The 13,043-nt window shown below is 32.2% G+C and overlaps 5 protein-coding genes across 6 annotated transcripts in view; 3 read left to right on the forward strand and 2 right to left on the reverse strand.

The window, feature by feature from the left end:
* LOC134832011 (3'-5' RNA helicase YTHDC2-like) overlaps nt 1-13,043 on the reverse strand; it is a 216,013-nt gene that overhangs the window by 164,052 nt on the left and 38,918 nt on the right. The window lies entirely within an intron of this gene.
* LOC134830833 (large proline-rich protein BAG6) lies at nt 2,334-7,628 on the forward strand. 2 transcript variants are annotated; one of them, XM_063844419.1, is made up of 8 exons: nt 2,334-2,466; nt 2,534-2,651; nt 2,721-3,760; nt 3,821-4,145; nt 4,920-5,036; nt 5,248-6,275; nt 6,639-6,860; nt 6,920-7,628. In XM_063844419.1, the coding sequence occupies exons 1-8, from the start codon at nt 2,404-2,406 to the stop codon at nt 7,256-7,258; spliced, it is 3,252 nt and encodes a 1,083-aa protein (XP_063700489.1). In that variant the 5' UTR covers nt 2,334-2,403; the 3' UTR covers nt 7,259-7,628. The 2 variants fall into 2 exon arrangements, with proteins under 2 accessions (XP_063700489.1, XP_063700490.1); XM_063844420.1 differs by lacking the exon at nt 4,920-5,036 and having other exon boundaries at nt 3,821-4,004.
* LOC134828799 (uncharacterized) lies at nt 8,766-9,383 on the forward strand. The gene has a single exon (XM_063841786.1). It carries the CDS (start codon nt 8,766-8,768, stop codon nt 9,381-9,383), a length of 618 nt encoding a protein of 205 aa, XP_063697856.1.
* Nucleotides 9,964-10,787, reverse strand: LOC134828800 (uncharacterized). The gene is made up of 2 exons (XM_063841787.1): nt 10,144-10,787; nt 9,964-10,087 (listed from the first exon to the last, which is right to left on the reverse strand). Exons 1-2 carry the CDS (start codon nt 10,785-10,787, stop codon nt 9,964-9,966), a joined length of 768 nt encoding a protein of 255 aa, XP_063697857.1.
* LOC134828801 (mucin-2-like) lies at nt 11,754-12,926 on the forward strand. The gene is made up of 6 exons (XM_063841788.1): nt 11,754-11,783; nt 11,835-11,958; nt 12,012-12,230; nt 12,293-12,695; nt 12,751-12,864; nt 12,923-12,926. Exons 1-6 carry the CDS (start codon nt 11,754-11,756, stop codon nt 12,924-12,926), a joined length of 894 nt encoding a protein of 297 aa, XP_063697858.1.

A 13,043-nucleotide genomic window follows, 5' to 3' on the forward strand; every position in this document is an offset into this window, starting at 1 on the left:
TCAAGAGTTCCACGAGTTCCCACAATAATTTATTAGTGGGTTGGTTTATTAGTGGTTATTTGTTAGTGGGTTTTGATTGATGTAAAAGCTTATTGAAGGGGAAATTGTAAACCTTGCTTGTTTTGGTTTATCTATGAATCTCCCAAAAGCGGTAGGTAATTAACGTGTCGTGGGTATTAAAAGAATTTAAACTATTTACAAACTTTTTAAGGAACATGTGAATTTTATTGTTTTCCTTGGTTTGTAGTTTTTCAAATTAAGGAGGGTAACAATAATATAGAAGAAAATCTCATTTCTTTTTGTTTAATTTGTTGAGAAAAGCTACTAAAAATAGCAAAATTTGTACTAATATTAATTTTTTTTTTAAACTAGACGAATTAAATTAAGGCTCCCAATTAACCGGCAAATTTTACTATCCGGTTATCGGTTAGTAAGTTTTCAAATAACCGGATATCCGATTCGGTTATTTGATAAACATTTTTGCTAGTTTTCGTAACTAATATGGCTAAATTTTGACAAATTAATATTTTTTTTTGCCTTCAAACACAAACCTTATTTTTTATTAATATTTTTTATGTTCCTTAAATAAAGAAAGTATAAAAAAACATTAGGAAATTGCAAAAATAAATTATTTCAAATTTTGATATTTAGAATGAGTGTTCCGATACTATCATTTTTAGTATTCAAATAATCTTTTCTGGAAAAAAATTAATAGGCATTTGACTTTTGAATAAAAAAAAAATTAAAAATATTAGAATAAACAAATTTTTTAATAAATCCAAGCTTCAGAACAATATAAATTTAATTATGGTCATATATTGCACACATCACTCAATATCAGCATTTCATCGAAAAAAATGGCATGAGATTTTTTGATGGTTTTGTAATAGTTATGCCTAAAGTAGTCGAAAAACCTAAACTTAAAATTCTAGAACGAATCAAACGGATTTTAGACATTTTTTAGTACATTGGGGTATATTCAAGTATATCTTTGACATACCTAATCACAGTAAAAATGCATAGAAATACTTTAGTTCGTTCTAGAATTTTAAATTTAGGTTTTTTGGACTACTTTAGACCTAACTAACACAAAACCATCAAAAAAATCTCATGATATTATTTTTTTCAATAAAACCAGGCGATGTGTATTTAACAATATTATTGTTTTAAATCTAAGCCAATTACGGATTTTATTAAAGAAAAATTCAAAAATTTGATAAAATTTGAAAAAAAACATCAGAAACTGACGAAATTTTTGTCTCTCAACTAACCGAGTCGGTTATTTTGCAAATTAACCGGTTTCGGTTATTTTTAAATATTCGGATATCCGGTTATCGAGTACTTGGTTTTGGGAGCCTTAGAATTAAACCATTGAAATCTTGAACTTTTCAAAGAAAATTTTTAATTCAAGAAACATACATATGCTATTTTTATAGATCCTTTATATTTAATTAAAAAGATAAATTAAATCACACATAAAAAAGAAATTTTTTAAAAATTTATGGCTTTTCTTTAATTTTTCAATATTACATTTTTAAGTACAATTTTAATTTTTTTTTTCTATTTGTTAAATAATTTTAAAAATTTTAGAAAATAGCGGTTAATTTGTACAAAAATATTTTTTAGGTGAAAAAAAAATGTTGAAAGAGGTTACATATTTAATTAAATAAATAAATTTTTTTTTCTGATATAATTTTCTTCTACATTTTTTATCAACCCACATTAAAAAAGTTAAGAAATTTCTATTATTTTTTTTAATCTGAAAAAATAAGAAAACATCAAATTTTAATCAAAGACTGATAATTTTACTCAAAACATGTTTTATATTATTTTTTTTTTATCTTCTCTTAGGTTTACTTTTAGAATAAATCTAAGGAGAAATTGGAGCATTTTTTTACGTTAGACAAAAAATAAATAAATGAACAAAAGCTTGAAGTGCTAATAAATGAATTTTTCGAATTCGTAGCTGAGTTGAGATTTTTACGACGTCGAAAATTTGAATTCCATTTAAATTACTTATAAATTAATTAATCAACTAATTAATTAATTCATTTAGGTCATTTAATTACTTATAAATTTAATTAAACTATAATATTTTACGGTTTTTTAAAAAAACGATCGCGTAAAAGATTCTTCAAAATTTCACAAAATTACTCAATGAAATAAAAGTAAACTACCAGCCGTTCCCATCCAATAAAATCGCCATACCTGCTAATTCAAGATTTTTTGACAAAATCGCTTTCCTGCTAATTCAACTTTGAGACGAATGTAAGTGATAAGTGAATTTTTATTCTGGCTAATTCAATCCTTTTGCGATCACTTTCATTCGTCTCAAAAGCAAAATAAATAATTTTCCTCGAGTTCCAATTCGCAAATCACAGCCATAAAAGAAGAGATTTCACCATGATTAACGTGAAAGTAAAAACACTGGACAGTCAAAATCACGACTTCACTGTGGACGAAGAGGTTTGTCTCGAAACAAAGCGAATTTTGGGTTTTTGGGTTACAATGCCTTCTTGCTTTTTGTTCACAGATCACAGTGCGAAATTTCAAGGAACATATTGCGGAGAGTGTCAACATCGGAGCCGATATGCAGCGACTGATTTACTGCGGACGCGTCTTGGTGGACGAGAAACAGTTGAAGGAATATGGTGAGTAACGACTGCGAAATAGATTTCAAGGCGATGAAAAAAAACGATGACGTATTTCCTTCGTTCTAGATGTCAATGGAAAGGTAGTTCATTTGGTGCAACGACCTCCGCCCGGCACACGCCCCAGTTCCGAGAGCAACAGCACCGGCAACGCCGATCGACCGAATGCGGATCGTCAGCGACGTCGTGCCAACACAACGCGTTCCAACGACCTGCTCGACGGCATGCTCGAAGGAATGGTCCTCGATGGTCGCGTCTTGAGTGCCTTGGCAATTCCGGCACAACAAACCACCACAGCGCTGAATCCGTCGTCGTCGTTGTGCCAGAATCGCATCACGGTCGCGCGTCACATGCTGAATTGCGCCAACAACATTGCCGCATTCCTCGAGGACCCGCAACGCGGTCTCAACAACTCCGCCATGGACATTTTGTCGCAACAAACGATGGAAAGTACCGTTTTCGAGGTGGGCATTAGTGCGGTGGGCGACGTCGATGCACCCCAACAAATCCAGAATTTCATACAAGCGTTCCAGGGAGCCGTTTCTGCGACATTCCGTCAAAATGGGATTCAGAACATCACGGTGCAGCAAAATCCAGACTCGAATTCGACGGTGCAGGTTTTCGGCACGATTCCGCATGTCATTGGGGGTGCGGCACCAGCTGCAGGAGCACCAACGGGAGCATCTACGGAAACTCCAGCAAGTGGTGGCACTCCAGCAGCTCCGGCGGAAGCATCGCAAGCAAGTCCGCAGTCAGCTAGTCAACCCGGGACACCAAATAGAGGACAACAAACAACTAGCACGCAAACGTTGGGCGAAGTTGTGCAACAAATGCGCACCGTTCAAACGCGCTTGGAGCCATTCATTCAGCAATATTACGACATTTTGATGAACGATCCGCAATTTGAGGGCGACGATGCAGCAACGCAACGCGAGAATAGTCAACGAGTTTTTGATCGTGTTTCGGAGGCTTTGCATTACATGAGTCACGCTCAGCATGCAATTAGTGACTTGATGTTGGATTTGTCCGTAGATCGACCGCGTTATCTCACCTGTCGACCCATTCTCGTCGAACAAAGCGCTTTTGTTAGTTCAGGAATTGCAGTTCCAGTAAGTTTAAAAAAAATTTTCCCAAAAAATTGTAAAAATTAATTTAAAAATTTTTTTTAGAGCAACATTAATTTGGCGAATATCATGCGAAACAGTGGAACCTTGAATAACAACAACAATGAAGCAGCAGGAAATCAAAATGCCACGAATAATTTGCCAACAGCTGCTGCAACGATTGCAGTTCCCATCGCTGTTCCTCTGCAAATACCAACAAGTGGTTCGGATGCAGATGTAGCAAATGCAGGTAATAATTCTTCCTCTACCCCAACAACGACTCCTACTACGACCTCGAGTAATCGGAGCGGGGATGATGATAATACCGTCACGAGTTTCTATATTCCGCTGTATCACCCAATGACACCACAAGAGAGACGCTTGCGACAAGGTAGATATTTATTGGCATTTTTTGTGATTTTTATAAAAGGCTGAAACAAATGAAACTTAATGATATTGATAAAAATCCGTTTTTAAGAATTCAACAAAGAGAGGGTGAGAAATTATTTCAAAATAATTCGGTTTTTACGGTAATTTAAGCTCAAATTACATTTTTTTTTTCAAATTAAAATTTTCAAATTTTCGGAATCGATTAAGAATTTTTTGACAACTTTTCATCCATTAAATTCTTTTGACTATTAATTTTTTTTAAAGTGAAAAATAATTTTAAAACCAATCACGAAAAAAGACAAATTTTTAAATTTTTTGAAATAAAAAAAAAATTAGTTAAAATTGCTTTTAGATCACTAAAATTGTTAAAGTTTCGATGAAATTTAATCGAAAAAAAATTGCTAAAAATTCAAACTCGATTTTTTTTTAATTTTGAAAATGAATGTTTTCTAATTTTTTTGTTAACAATCTTCGTTTAACGTTCAAAAATGGGTACAAAGCATTAAAAATATTTTCAATAAATTTATTTTTATTTTAATTTTTTTAAAAATTGGGTTTTTTGAAAAATTAAAAAAAAATCTGATTTTTTCTGGCTTAATCTTTTTAATTCAAACTTAAAATTTATTTTAAAAAAGTAAAAAAAAAATAATATTAATTTAAAAAAAATTGGTTTTCAAAAAAATTTTGACAATATCATTCGAAATCATTTGCAGCCTTATTTAAATAAAAATTGCCAATAAATATCTTAAAACTTAATTTTGTAATAAAATTCTAGTCGCAATTGTGACCAACCTTCAAAGAGAGGCAGAAGAGCGAAGTCGCAGACAAGCCAGTCAAACCCCAGAATCGCAACCAAATACAAATTCCGAACCTAATTCTGTCTCCATCGATCGTACGTTTTTTTATTTATTATTTTCATTAGAAAAAAATTTTCTTGTGTCATTTAACATCACAATTTATTTGCTTTTTTTTTTGTTGCTTCACGTTATTCACAAAAAAAAACTAACGCCTTGCCAATCTTGTGTGAGCTTGTATTTGGGTTGGAATTAATTTCGTTAAAAATATTTCTCGATAAAATATTAATTTTCACTTATTTTTTGTAGTAACCAATCGTCCGGAGCTCTCACGAATGATCGGAGCGATGCTCGAGTCGCATATCAATTCAGCTGCTTCGGCTCCCGGTTTATCGACGTTATTGTCTAATGCCGCAACTGGCGGAGGCGCAACAACGACCACCGCTAATGACGGAGCTCGAATGGCATCGATGACGTTGCCAACCACTTCAACAAGCACCCGATCTACGACTCGTCCTCACATTGCGCCAGCGAGTCTTCGCAACATGCGACCCATTCCTGCAAACATGTTGTCGTCTTTTGATCGATTTTTGTCCTGCAACAGTCATCACGTGCCCGAAAACAATCCGCAGTTACGCGCTCAAGCCGCCAGTCGAAGTCAATCGCAACAACGTCCGACAGCGCAAACGCCCGAAGATGCCATGCAAAATATGACGAATGACGAGTACAGCACACCCATCAACTTGCTCGGTGCGAATTTGACGTTACGGGATTTCATCAACATCGCTCCAACAGCTGCAACACTCAATCGTATTCGTGCCGAATTGGATGCTTTTGTGCGGACGAATTTCTTGAATGGCGCCTCCGTGACGCCCGAAAATGTCGAAGCGGCAGTCAATGAGTGTCTCAACTCCCTCGTCGGGTATTTGCGACTTTTGCCCCAATACGAGAGGCCAGATTACGACGCACGACTGTCGGTAGAACAGTTGATTCGTATCCACTTACCGGGAATTATCAATTTGATTCACGAAGACACGTCAGAGGAATTTGGAATAAGACTTTTGCGGTCTTTGATTCAATTGACACGACAACTTTTTGCGGTTTTATTGGTCACAGTTGGACGAACAAATGCTGAAAGGTTCTTGAATCAAGTCACACAAATGACAATTTCCTTTAATTTGCCGCCCTTGATGATTTTCCAACAATTTTTGCGGAATGCCATTTCGGCGACACTTACGGCTTTGAGTGCCGATCAAGAAGATATTCAGGAATTTTTGGTGAGACGAGGAAGACCAGCAGTTCCCGCAGAACAACCTACAGTTGCACAAGAGCCAACGGTAAGAAAAATTTCGTTATAATTTTTTTTTTAATTTTTTTCTAGTTTTTTTTTTGTATAGAGGAGGAAAAAGATAAAAATGTTTTGAAATACTAAACAAATTTTGAAACAAAATTTAAAACATAAGTTTAATGATTATCGAAAAAATATTTTTGAGAAGAAAATTCTTGTAAAAATATCATTTTCAATACAAATTTTAAAAATTTATATTTTTTTTTAATTTCCTTGAAAAATTATGAAAATAGAAAAAAAAATTATTTAAATTTCTGAATTTTAAAATCAAAAACAAAAAAAAAATTAGAAAAAAAAAATTTCTACGAAAGAAATGAAATAAAAAAAAACTAAAATTGTGATTATTTTCTAGCCAATGGAAACTGACGAGCCACTAGAAAGTAGCAGTAGCGATGCCACATTCGAGGAAGCACTCGACATGAATGGACGCGAAAACCTACAGACTCCTCCTTTGGTGGATGCCAATCACACAGATTTACCAACCGTCAATCAAGGAAGCGAACCATGGCACAGTCAATTCCCACAACAATGGTTGCCTGTTCTCACACGTGACATCGAGATCCAAAAACGTCAAGTACGTTAATTTTAAAAAAAAAAATTCGACATTTTTTATCTTTTTTTTTTGTAATCTAGCGTGCTCAAGAACCCTTCTCGGATGCCTATATCAACACAATGACCGTAAAGCGACGCAAGGTGGTACAAGGGTCCAAACCTCCCACACAAGTAAAAGCTCTAATCAGTGACGGACTCAAAAAAGCAATTCAAAAGGTGGGAGCGCCAACGAGTTCCAACAGTTCCAGCGGAAGCAGTAGTCGGGCGTTAGATGACATTGTGGAAACAATTTCGACGGAAGCCACGGTGCAGGCAAGCTATACGGAATCTGTGAAAAAAGTCGTTAAAGATCGGGCTGGCAGTTCGGCGGAGGACTTTGACAAACAAAAATATCCAAACTGTAATAATTTCATGGGATAGAAGCGCTTATTCTATTAAAACTATTCTTAAATTAATCGTAAATTATACACACACAGACACATTACAGAGACTAAATAATTTAAACTACTTCCATTTCAAATGCATTTTTGTTATATTTTGGTGATCAACAAAAAAAGAAACACGTTAACGTAGAACCAGAATACGGATAGAATATTTTGTGATCTAAATTTAATGAAAAAAGCACCCACAAAACAATGTCACAAGACCAGGTTTCGGTCTATATAACAGTATATAGATGAAATTAGAATATTTAAATCCCTTCCCAAAAACTATTTGTTTCTTATTTATAAAATAAAATATTGCAACACAGAAATTTTAATGCAAACATTAAATAAAATCATGAAAAATCTTATAAAAAAAATTTTGTTTTTTTTTCGCATCTTATTTTTAGAGTTTTAGACCCAAGCTAAAGCATGAAATTTAATTCATTTTAATTCTATGAAAAATCAGACACGAAGAAGCGATGCGGTAAAATATAAAATATTTATTTAACTCATTCAAAAAGTCGGCAAAAAATTATGCAAAAAATGAACTTAAGATGCTTAACGAACTGAAATTGTAAGGAAAATTATTTTGATAATTTAAAACTTAAATTTAAAACAATTTTATTCAATTTTCTGTTAAAAATTTATAAAGACTTTAGTATGAAAGTCATTTAGTATGAAAAAGTATTTCAAAATCTATATAAAATTTCTATATCTCTCATGGTGATTTTTGATAAAAAATTATAGAGGAGGAAACGCAAAACAGAAAACAGTCTTGGAACACCCTAAATAACGTTAAAAAAATTAATTAATTAAAATTGAGCTAAAATTTCTAAAAATATTTATTCAAGAAAAAAAAATAGTTGACAAGGTAAGTGACTTTTTTTTAAATTTTAATAGCAAAAAATTTCCTGTTTTACTAAATTTAAAAATTTTTTTTTTTTCAAAATTATTTCGAGTTGTTAATTATTGAAATTGTTGATATAAAGTTAAATAATTAAATTTTAAAATTATTTAAATTTTTTCATCAAAACTCAAAATATTTAATTTTTAAGAATTTTTGATTAACAAAAATAAAAATTGAAAAGTTGTAAAATTAGGACAAAAAAATGTTTTGAAAAATTAAACCTCATGTAGAATAAATGGAAAACATTTTTTTGGATAAATTTACAATAAGTGATAAAGTTTTGAAAAATGGCAAAAATTTGCAGCAAACATCATATTTTTTAAATGAATATTTTTTTTTTCCAATTATTAAAATATGTTTATTAAAAGTTCAACTATTTTGTAGGAAATTGGGTTTAAACGACTACATCTCAAAATTATTTACATTTTTTCGTCTATGCAAATAACATACAAGTATTTTGTTTTTTTTTTCTTTGAAATTTTCGCATCTTAAAAAATTATCAAAATTTCTTATCTTAATCAGACTCAAGTTCAGCGAAGCTTTAAAAGATAACCACTCTTCTTCGTTACATCTCAGTCTATTTTTGATCTTCAAGATGTTCAAACTATTTTTCTTCTCGATTTTTTGCTTTTCATTTGTGACATCACAAGCAACATCTTCATGCACGGAACGTTGCCAACCTTCAGATTTATTCAAATGTGTCACAGAGCGTCAATATTTCCTCTGTGACGATCCAACGAAAATTCTCTTTTGTCCGGATGGCTTTTGTGACACCTCATCGAATGCCGTTTCTCCATGTACTAAAGACGCTCCAGCCACCCAATGCTCGATTTGTAATGCTTGCAGTTTAAACAACAAATTCACGTGTGTCACTCCCGTTGCTTACCAAAAATGCGATGAAAGTGGAAATCCGATTGGAAAACAAATCAAATGCAGTAGTGGGAAATATTGTGATGCCTTGGCTGGAAATGCGGACGATCCGTGTTCAAGATTTTCATCGAATGAGTTACTTTGCTGGACCAACAAGTGGAATGATTTTTGCAAGGGACGCAAAAATGGCAGATATCCGCATTTGGATAGCAGAGCAGAGTGCAGAGCTTATATCGCGTGTGTTGATGGAATTGCCGAGGAACGTTATTGTAGTGGATCAACGCTTTTTATTCCACAATTGAGCAGTTGTGTGAATCCAGATTTGTTTAATTTTACGTGTTAATTTTAATGTTTTTGACGAAATATAAAATTGATACAAGTTGTCCTTTTCCCATTTCGAGAATAAAAAAAAGTTAAAAAAAATTCATAAAAAAAAATTTTGAAAAATTTTTAATTATCAGTAATTTTATGCAAATATTTTTTTTTTAAAATGTCAAATTTTTGTAAAAATATTTTTTAATACAAAAATTTTTAAAAATTGATAGATATTTTAACATTAAAATTTTGTTCAAAATTTAATTTTTCAATTTTAATTATTCTAAAAGTATTTCAAAACTTTCTTTTCGGTCGCTTCAAGTGAAAATCAAAAGTTTTGCTAATATTCTATTTAAGATTTCAAGAAGATCCGATAAAAAAAAACTAAAATTATGACAAAAATGAAAAATTCTCTGAAAAACGTGATTAAATAAATATTTTGATCATTAAAAAAATTTTGAAAAAATTGTTTAAAAAAAATTTGTAAAATTCTTTGAATGAAAACGAGTTTGAATAAAAAAAATATTAGGTTCAAAATTGATTATGAGAAAAAAAAACAATAATTTTTAAATAAATTTGAATAAATTTTATTTTTTTTTTTTAATTTATTATCGACAAGCAAAGAAAGTTGGTAAAACACAAAATCCGCTAGCGGGGTTGAAAAGTAAATTACTGCGACATTTTCCAACATTTCCAATCCATTCAGAGCGCACTCGACGGCATTCGATGTATCTGTAGAAAAAAATTTTGACTAAAAATCAAAAATTTACTTGAATTTTAAAACTTACTCTTTACAATCATCTGAAAATGGACTTTCAAACGACCCAGATTGTTGTCTACGTTTGCAATATCTTTCAGCATAAGATTTTGGACTTTCCGTAGAGACACCTGGTACCGTTGTTTCTGTTGAACTAGAGCTAGAAGTTGAACTTGAACTTCCACTTGATGTTGAGCTTGAAAGTTCATTTGATGTGCTCGACGAAATTTCTTCCGTTGTCGTCGATGGTCCCGGAGTTGTGATGAAATCTTTATAACATTGTCTCATATCCTCATCTTCAACATTTGCTGGTCCACAAATTGGTTCTCGTCCGACAAAACATTCAAAATTATTCGGACACGTTACGATGTCGCCACTCATGCAATCCCGATATTGAGTTTTGCTGACACACGCGAGACCGCCTTCGTTGCATTCCTCACAAACAGTACAAGATGGATTCGAACCCTCGCGACATTCACCATTGACGCAAAAGGAGCCTTCAGGACATGAAATTGCTTCGGAGAGACGTGGAAAGAGACCGGAACAAGGAGACACTTGGTTCTCACTGATGCAAGCAGCTCCGTCCAAAGATGAGCACTTGAGACATTGAGCAATCGCGGAAAATGGTAAAAGCGTTGAAAGAAAAACGAAAAAGAGAATTTTTAATACTCTCATAATGACGATTTAAATGACACTGAAAGATATGAAGATTTCGGGAAATAATTACTTCTTTTATATCATGGAAAAAAAATGTGATGAAAGAAAAATATTTGCTCGTAATTAGCTTATCTAACCTTCGAGTGAATCATTCAAGGTTTATTTTTACATTTTTATGGTATTTGGGTTATCTCAAAAAATTTCGCAGAAATTTCGGTACCCATAAGAAGAAGGAATTTAATTTTTCTCTGTAAATTAAAGAAGATTTAAAGGCCACTGCAAATTTATATTAAGCTTTTTTGCTCCTTCTTCGATTTAAAAAGTCCCAATTTTGATTTATAAAATTTTTTGTTCTTTAAAAATATTTTTCACAAAATTATTGAACAAATTTTTCTAAAAATTTTTACAAGGGCCGTTTAAAAGTATAAAAAAGTTTTAAAAGTTAAAAAACAAATGAGGCAAAAAAATATAAATGTCATAAAAATTACCGTTCTTTGGTCACAATTTTTCTGCAAATTATTAAATTTTTAAAAAAAAATTTAAGTAACAAGAATTACCTAAATTTTAAACTTGCATTTTTTTTCTCGGAAATGTGGTAAAAATATCATTTTTTTTTTTTTTTTTTTTGAAGAAAACTGGTTCGAAATCGATTTTAAGATAGCTAAATTTTTATTTAAACTTCATTTTCTAAGTGACAAAATAATTTTTCAATTGGGACAAGAAATTTATATTTTATTTTCCCTAGGCGCACTTATGCAAATTTTCAGACATTTATTTTATTTGTCAAAATTCTTGCTATTCTCACTTAAACTTTCGTGAGAAGACATAAAAGCACAAAAATTTACAATGTCAATTTCATCTTTATTACCAGCATTACTTAATCAAATATAATTAACCAAATTTTTGATAAGAAAAACTTTGAAAATGTATAAAAGTGGCATCTTCATAAAAAAGCTTTTAGTCATTTGAATAAAAATCATAAAGATGAAGTTTTCGTTAGCATTATTATTTGTGGTAAAAATAAATCACCAATTAAAAACTCAATTAAAATGTTTCCTCTTTTAGGGTTTTCTTCTGAACAATTCACATGCACAAATACGAAAAGGATGCGGTTGTGACTCAAAATACGATGCTTGTGTTAGTGAGAACCAGTATGCAGAATGTCGCACAATCAGTCCTGGTCGAAGAAGTAAGTTTTAAAATTTTACAAAAAAAACTCATTAATCACAATTTTTCTTTTAGTTGTGCTTTTAGACACTGTCAAATCGTGTCCAGAGGGTTCAAATTGCTTTTTGGGCACATGTTCGCGTATGCTACCCTCCAGCTGTGCCGTTTGTGGATCATGCAATCACGAAGATGGCATCGCTTGCATCAATCGAACGGCTTATTATGCGTGTTCTGATTGGCAACCAGATCAGGTGGTTCATATTTGTCCAGAAGAGGAGTTTTGTGACAGCATTGGTGAGAAAAAGTGAAAAAAATAGACTTAATATGGATTTTTTTACGTTTTTTTTTTATTTTAGGAGGAACACCAACCTTTCCATGCAAAAGTAAAATTGACGATGTTGAAGTTCCAACTTGTAATTTTGTGACAGAAGAAGAAGCGACACCAACTCCGACTTCTACAGCTTCATCTACGGTAGAAAGCAGCACGCCAAGTGAAGCAACTTCAACCACGGAGGAGCCAAGTTCATCAATTTCTACTTCAGATGAGCCAACATCAACAAATTCCACACCAGAAGAGTCGAGTTCATCGAGTTCTACACCAGAAGAACCTAGTTCAACAGCTTCTACGCCAGAACCAACAACTTCTACAACCCAAGAACCAGTAAATGAAGCCCTTCAAGAACTCTTAATTCGAAAATGTTGCGATGAAGCTGAAGGAACGACAAATATTTTACATCCAGAAGACACAACATGCTCCAAGTAAATGCAAGAATTTATTTTTTTTTCGTGAAATAATTAAATTTTGATTTTTTAGGTACGTTGAATGTTTCAAATCGACTGAAGCCTTGAGAGCAACGGAACATTCGTGTCCGCCAAACACTTTATTTGATCCCGTTGAAAAGTCATGTACATCTGAGTACATTTGTCAGTGAGTCCTTGTACCATTAAAAGATCTATAAATGTCTTCCAATATCTTATTTTTGTAGGTAAAAAATTCCAAACTTTGATTAAAAAAATCGATTTGTGTGTGAATTAAAAAATTCTAAATTAACATTTTTGAAAATTTTTTCTAAGTTAAATAAAAATTTTTAAGAAAATATTTTATTT

Source organism: Culicoides brevitarsis, chromosome 2 (assembly GCF_036172545.1).
Source record: "Culicoides brevitarsis isolate CSIRO-B50_1 chromosome 2, AGI_CSIRO_Cbre_v1, whole genome shotgun sequence".
NCBI lineage: Eukaryota > Metazoa > Arthropoda > Insecta > Diptera > Ceratopogonidae > Culicoides > Culicoides brevitarsis.

Excerpts from the sequence above, each read along its gene's own strand:
- LOC134830833 (XM_063844419.1), top strand. The coding sequence starts at position 2,404 with ATGATTAACGTGAAAGTAAAAACACTGGACAGTCAAAATCACGACTTC. Across the intron at positions 6,276-6,638 it reads CAGTTGCACAAGAGCCAACG|CCAATGGAAACTGACGAGCC; the intron begins GTAAGAAAAATT and ends ATTATTTTCTAG. Across the intron at positions 6,861-6,919 it reads TCGAGATCCAAAAACGTCAA|CGTGCTCAAGAACCCTTCTC; the intron begins GTACGTTAATTT and ends TTTGTAATCTAG.
- LOC134828799 (XM_063841786.1), top strand. The coding sequence starts at position 8,766 with ATGTTCAAACTATTTTTCTTCTCGATTTTTTGCTTTTCATTTGTGACA.
- LOC134828800 (XM_063841787.1), bottom strand. The coding sequence starts at position 10,787 with ATGAGAGTATTAAAAATTCTCTTTTTCGTTTTTCTTTCAACGCTTTTA. Across the intron at positions 10,088-10,143 it reads TTTTCAGATGATTGTAAAGA|ATACATCGAATGCCGTCGAG; the intron begins GTAAGTTTTAAA and ends TTTTTTCTACAG.
- LOC134828801 (XM_063841788.1), top strand. The coding sequence starts at position 11,754 with ATGAAGTTTTCGTTAGCATTATTATTTGTG. Across the intron at positions 11,784-11,834 it reads CGTTAGCATTATTATTTGTG|GGTTTTCTTCTGAACAATTC; the intron begins GTAAAAATAAAT and ends TTCCTCTTTTAG. Across the intron at positions 12,696-12,750 it reads GAAGACACAACATGCTCCAA|GTACGTTGAATGTTTCAAAT; the intron begins GTAAATGCAAGA and ends TTGATTTTTTAG.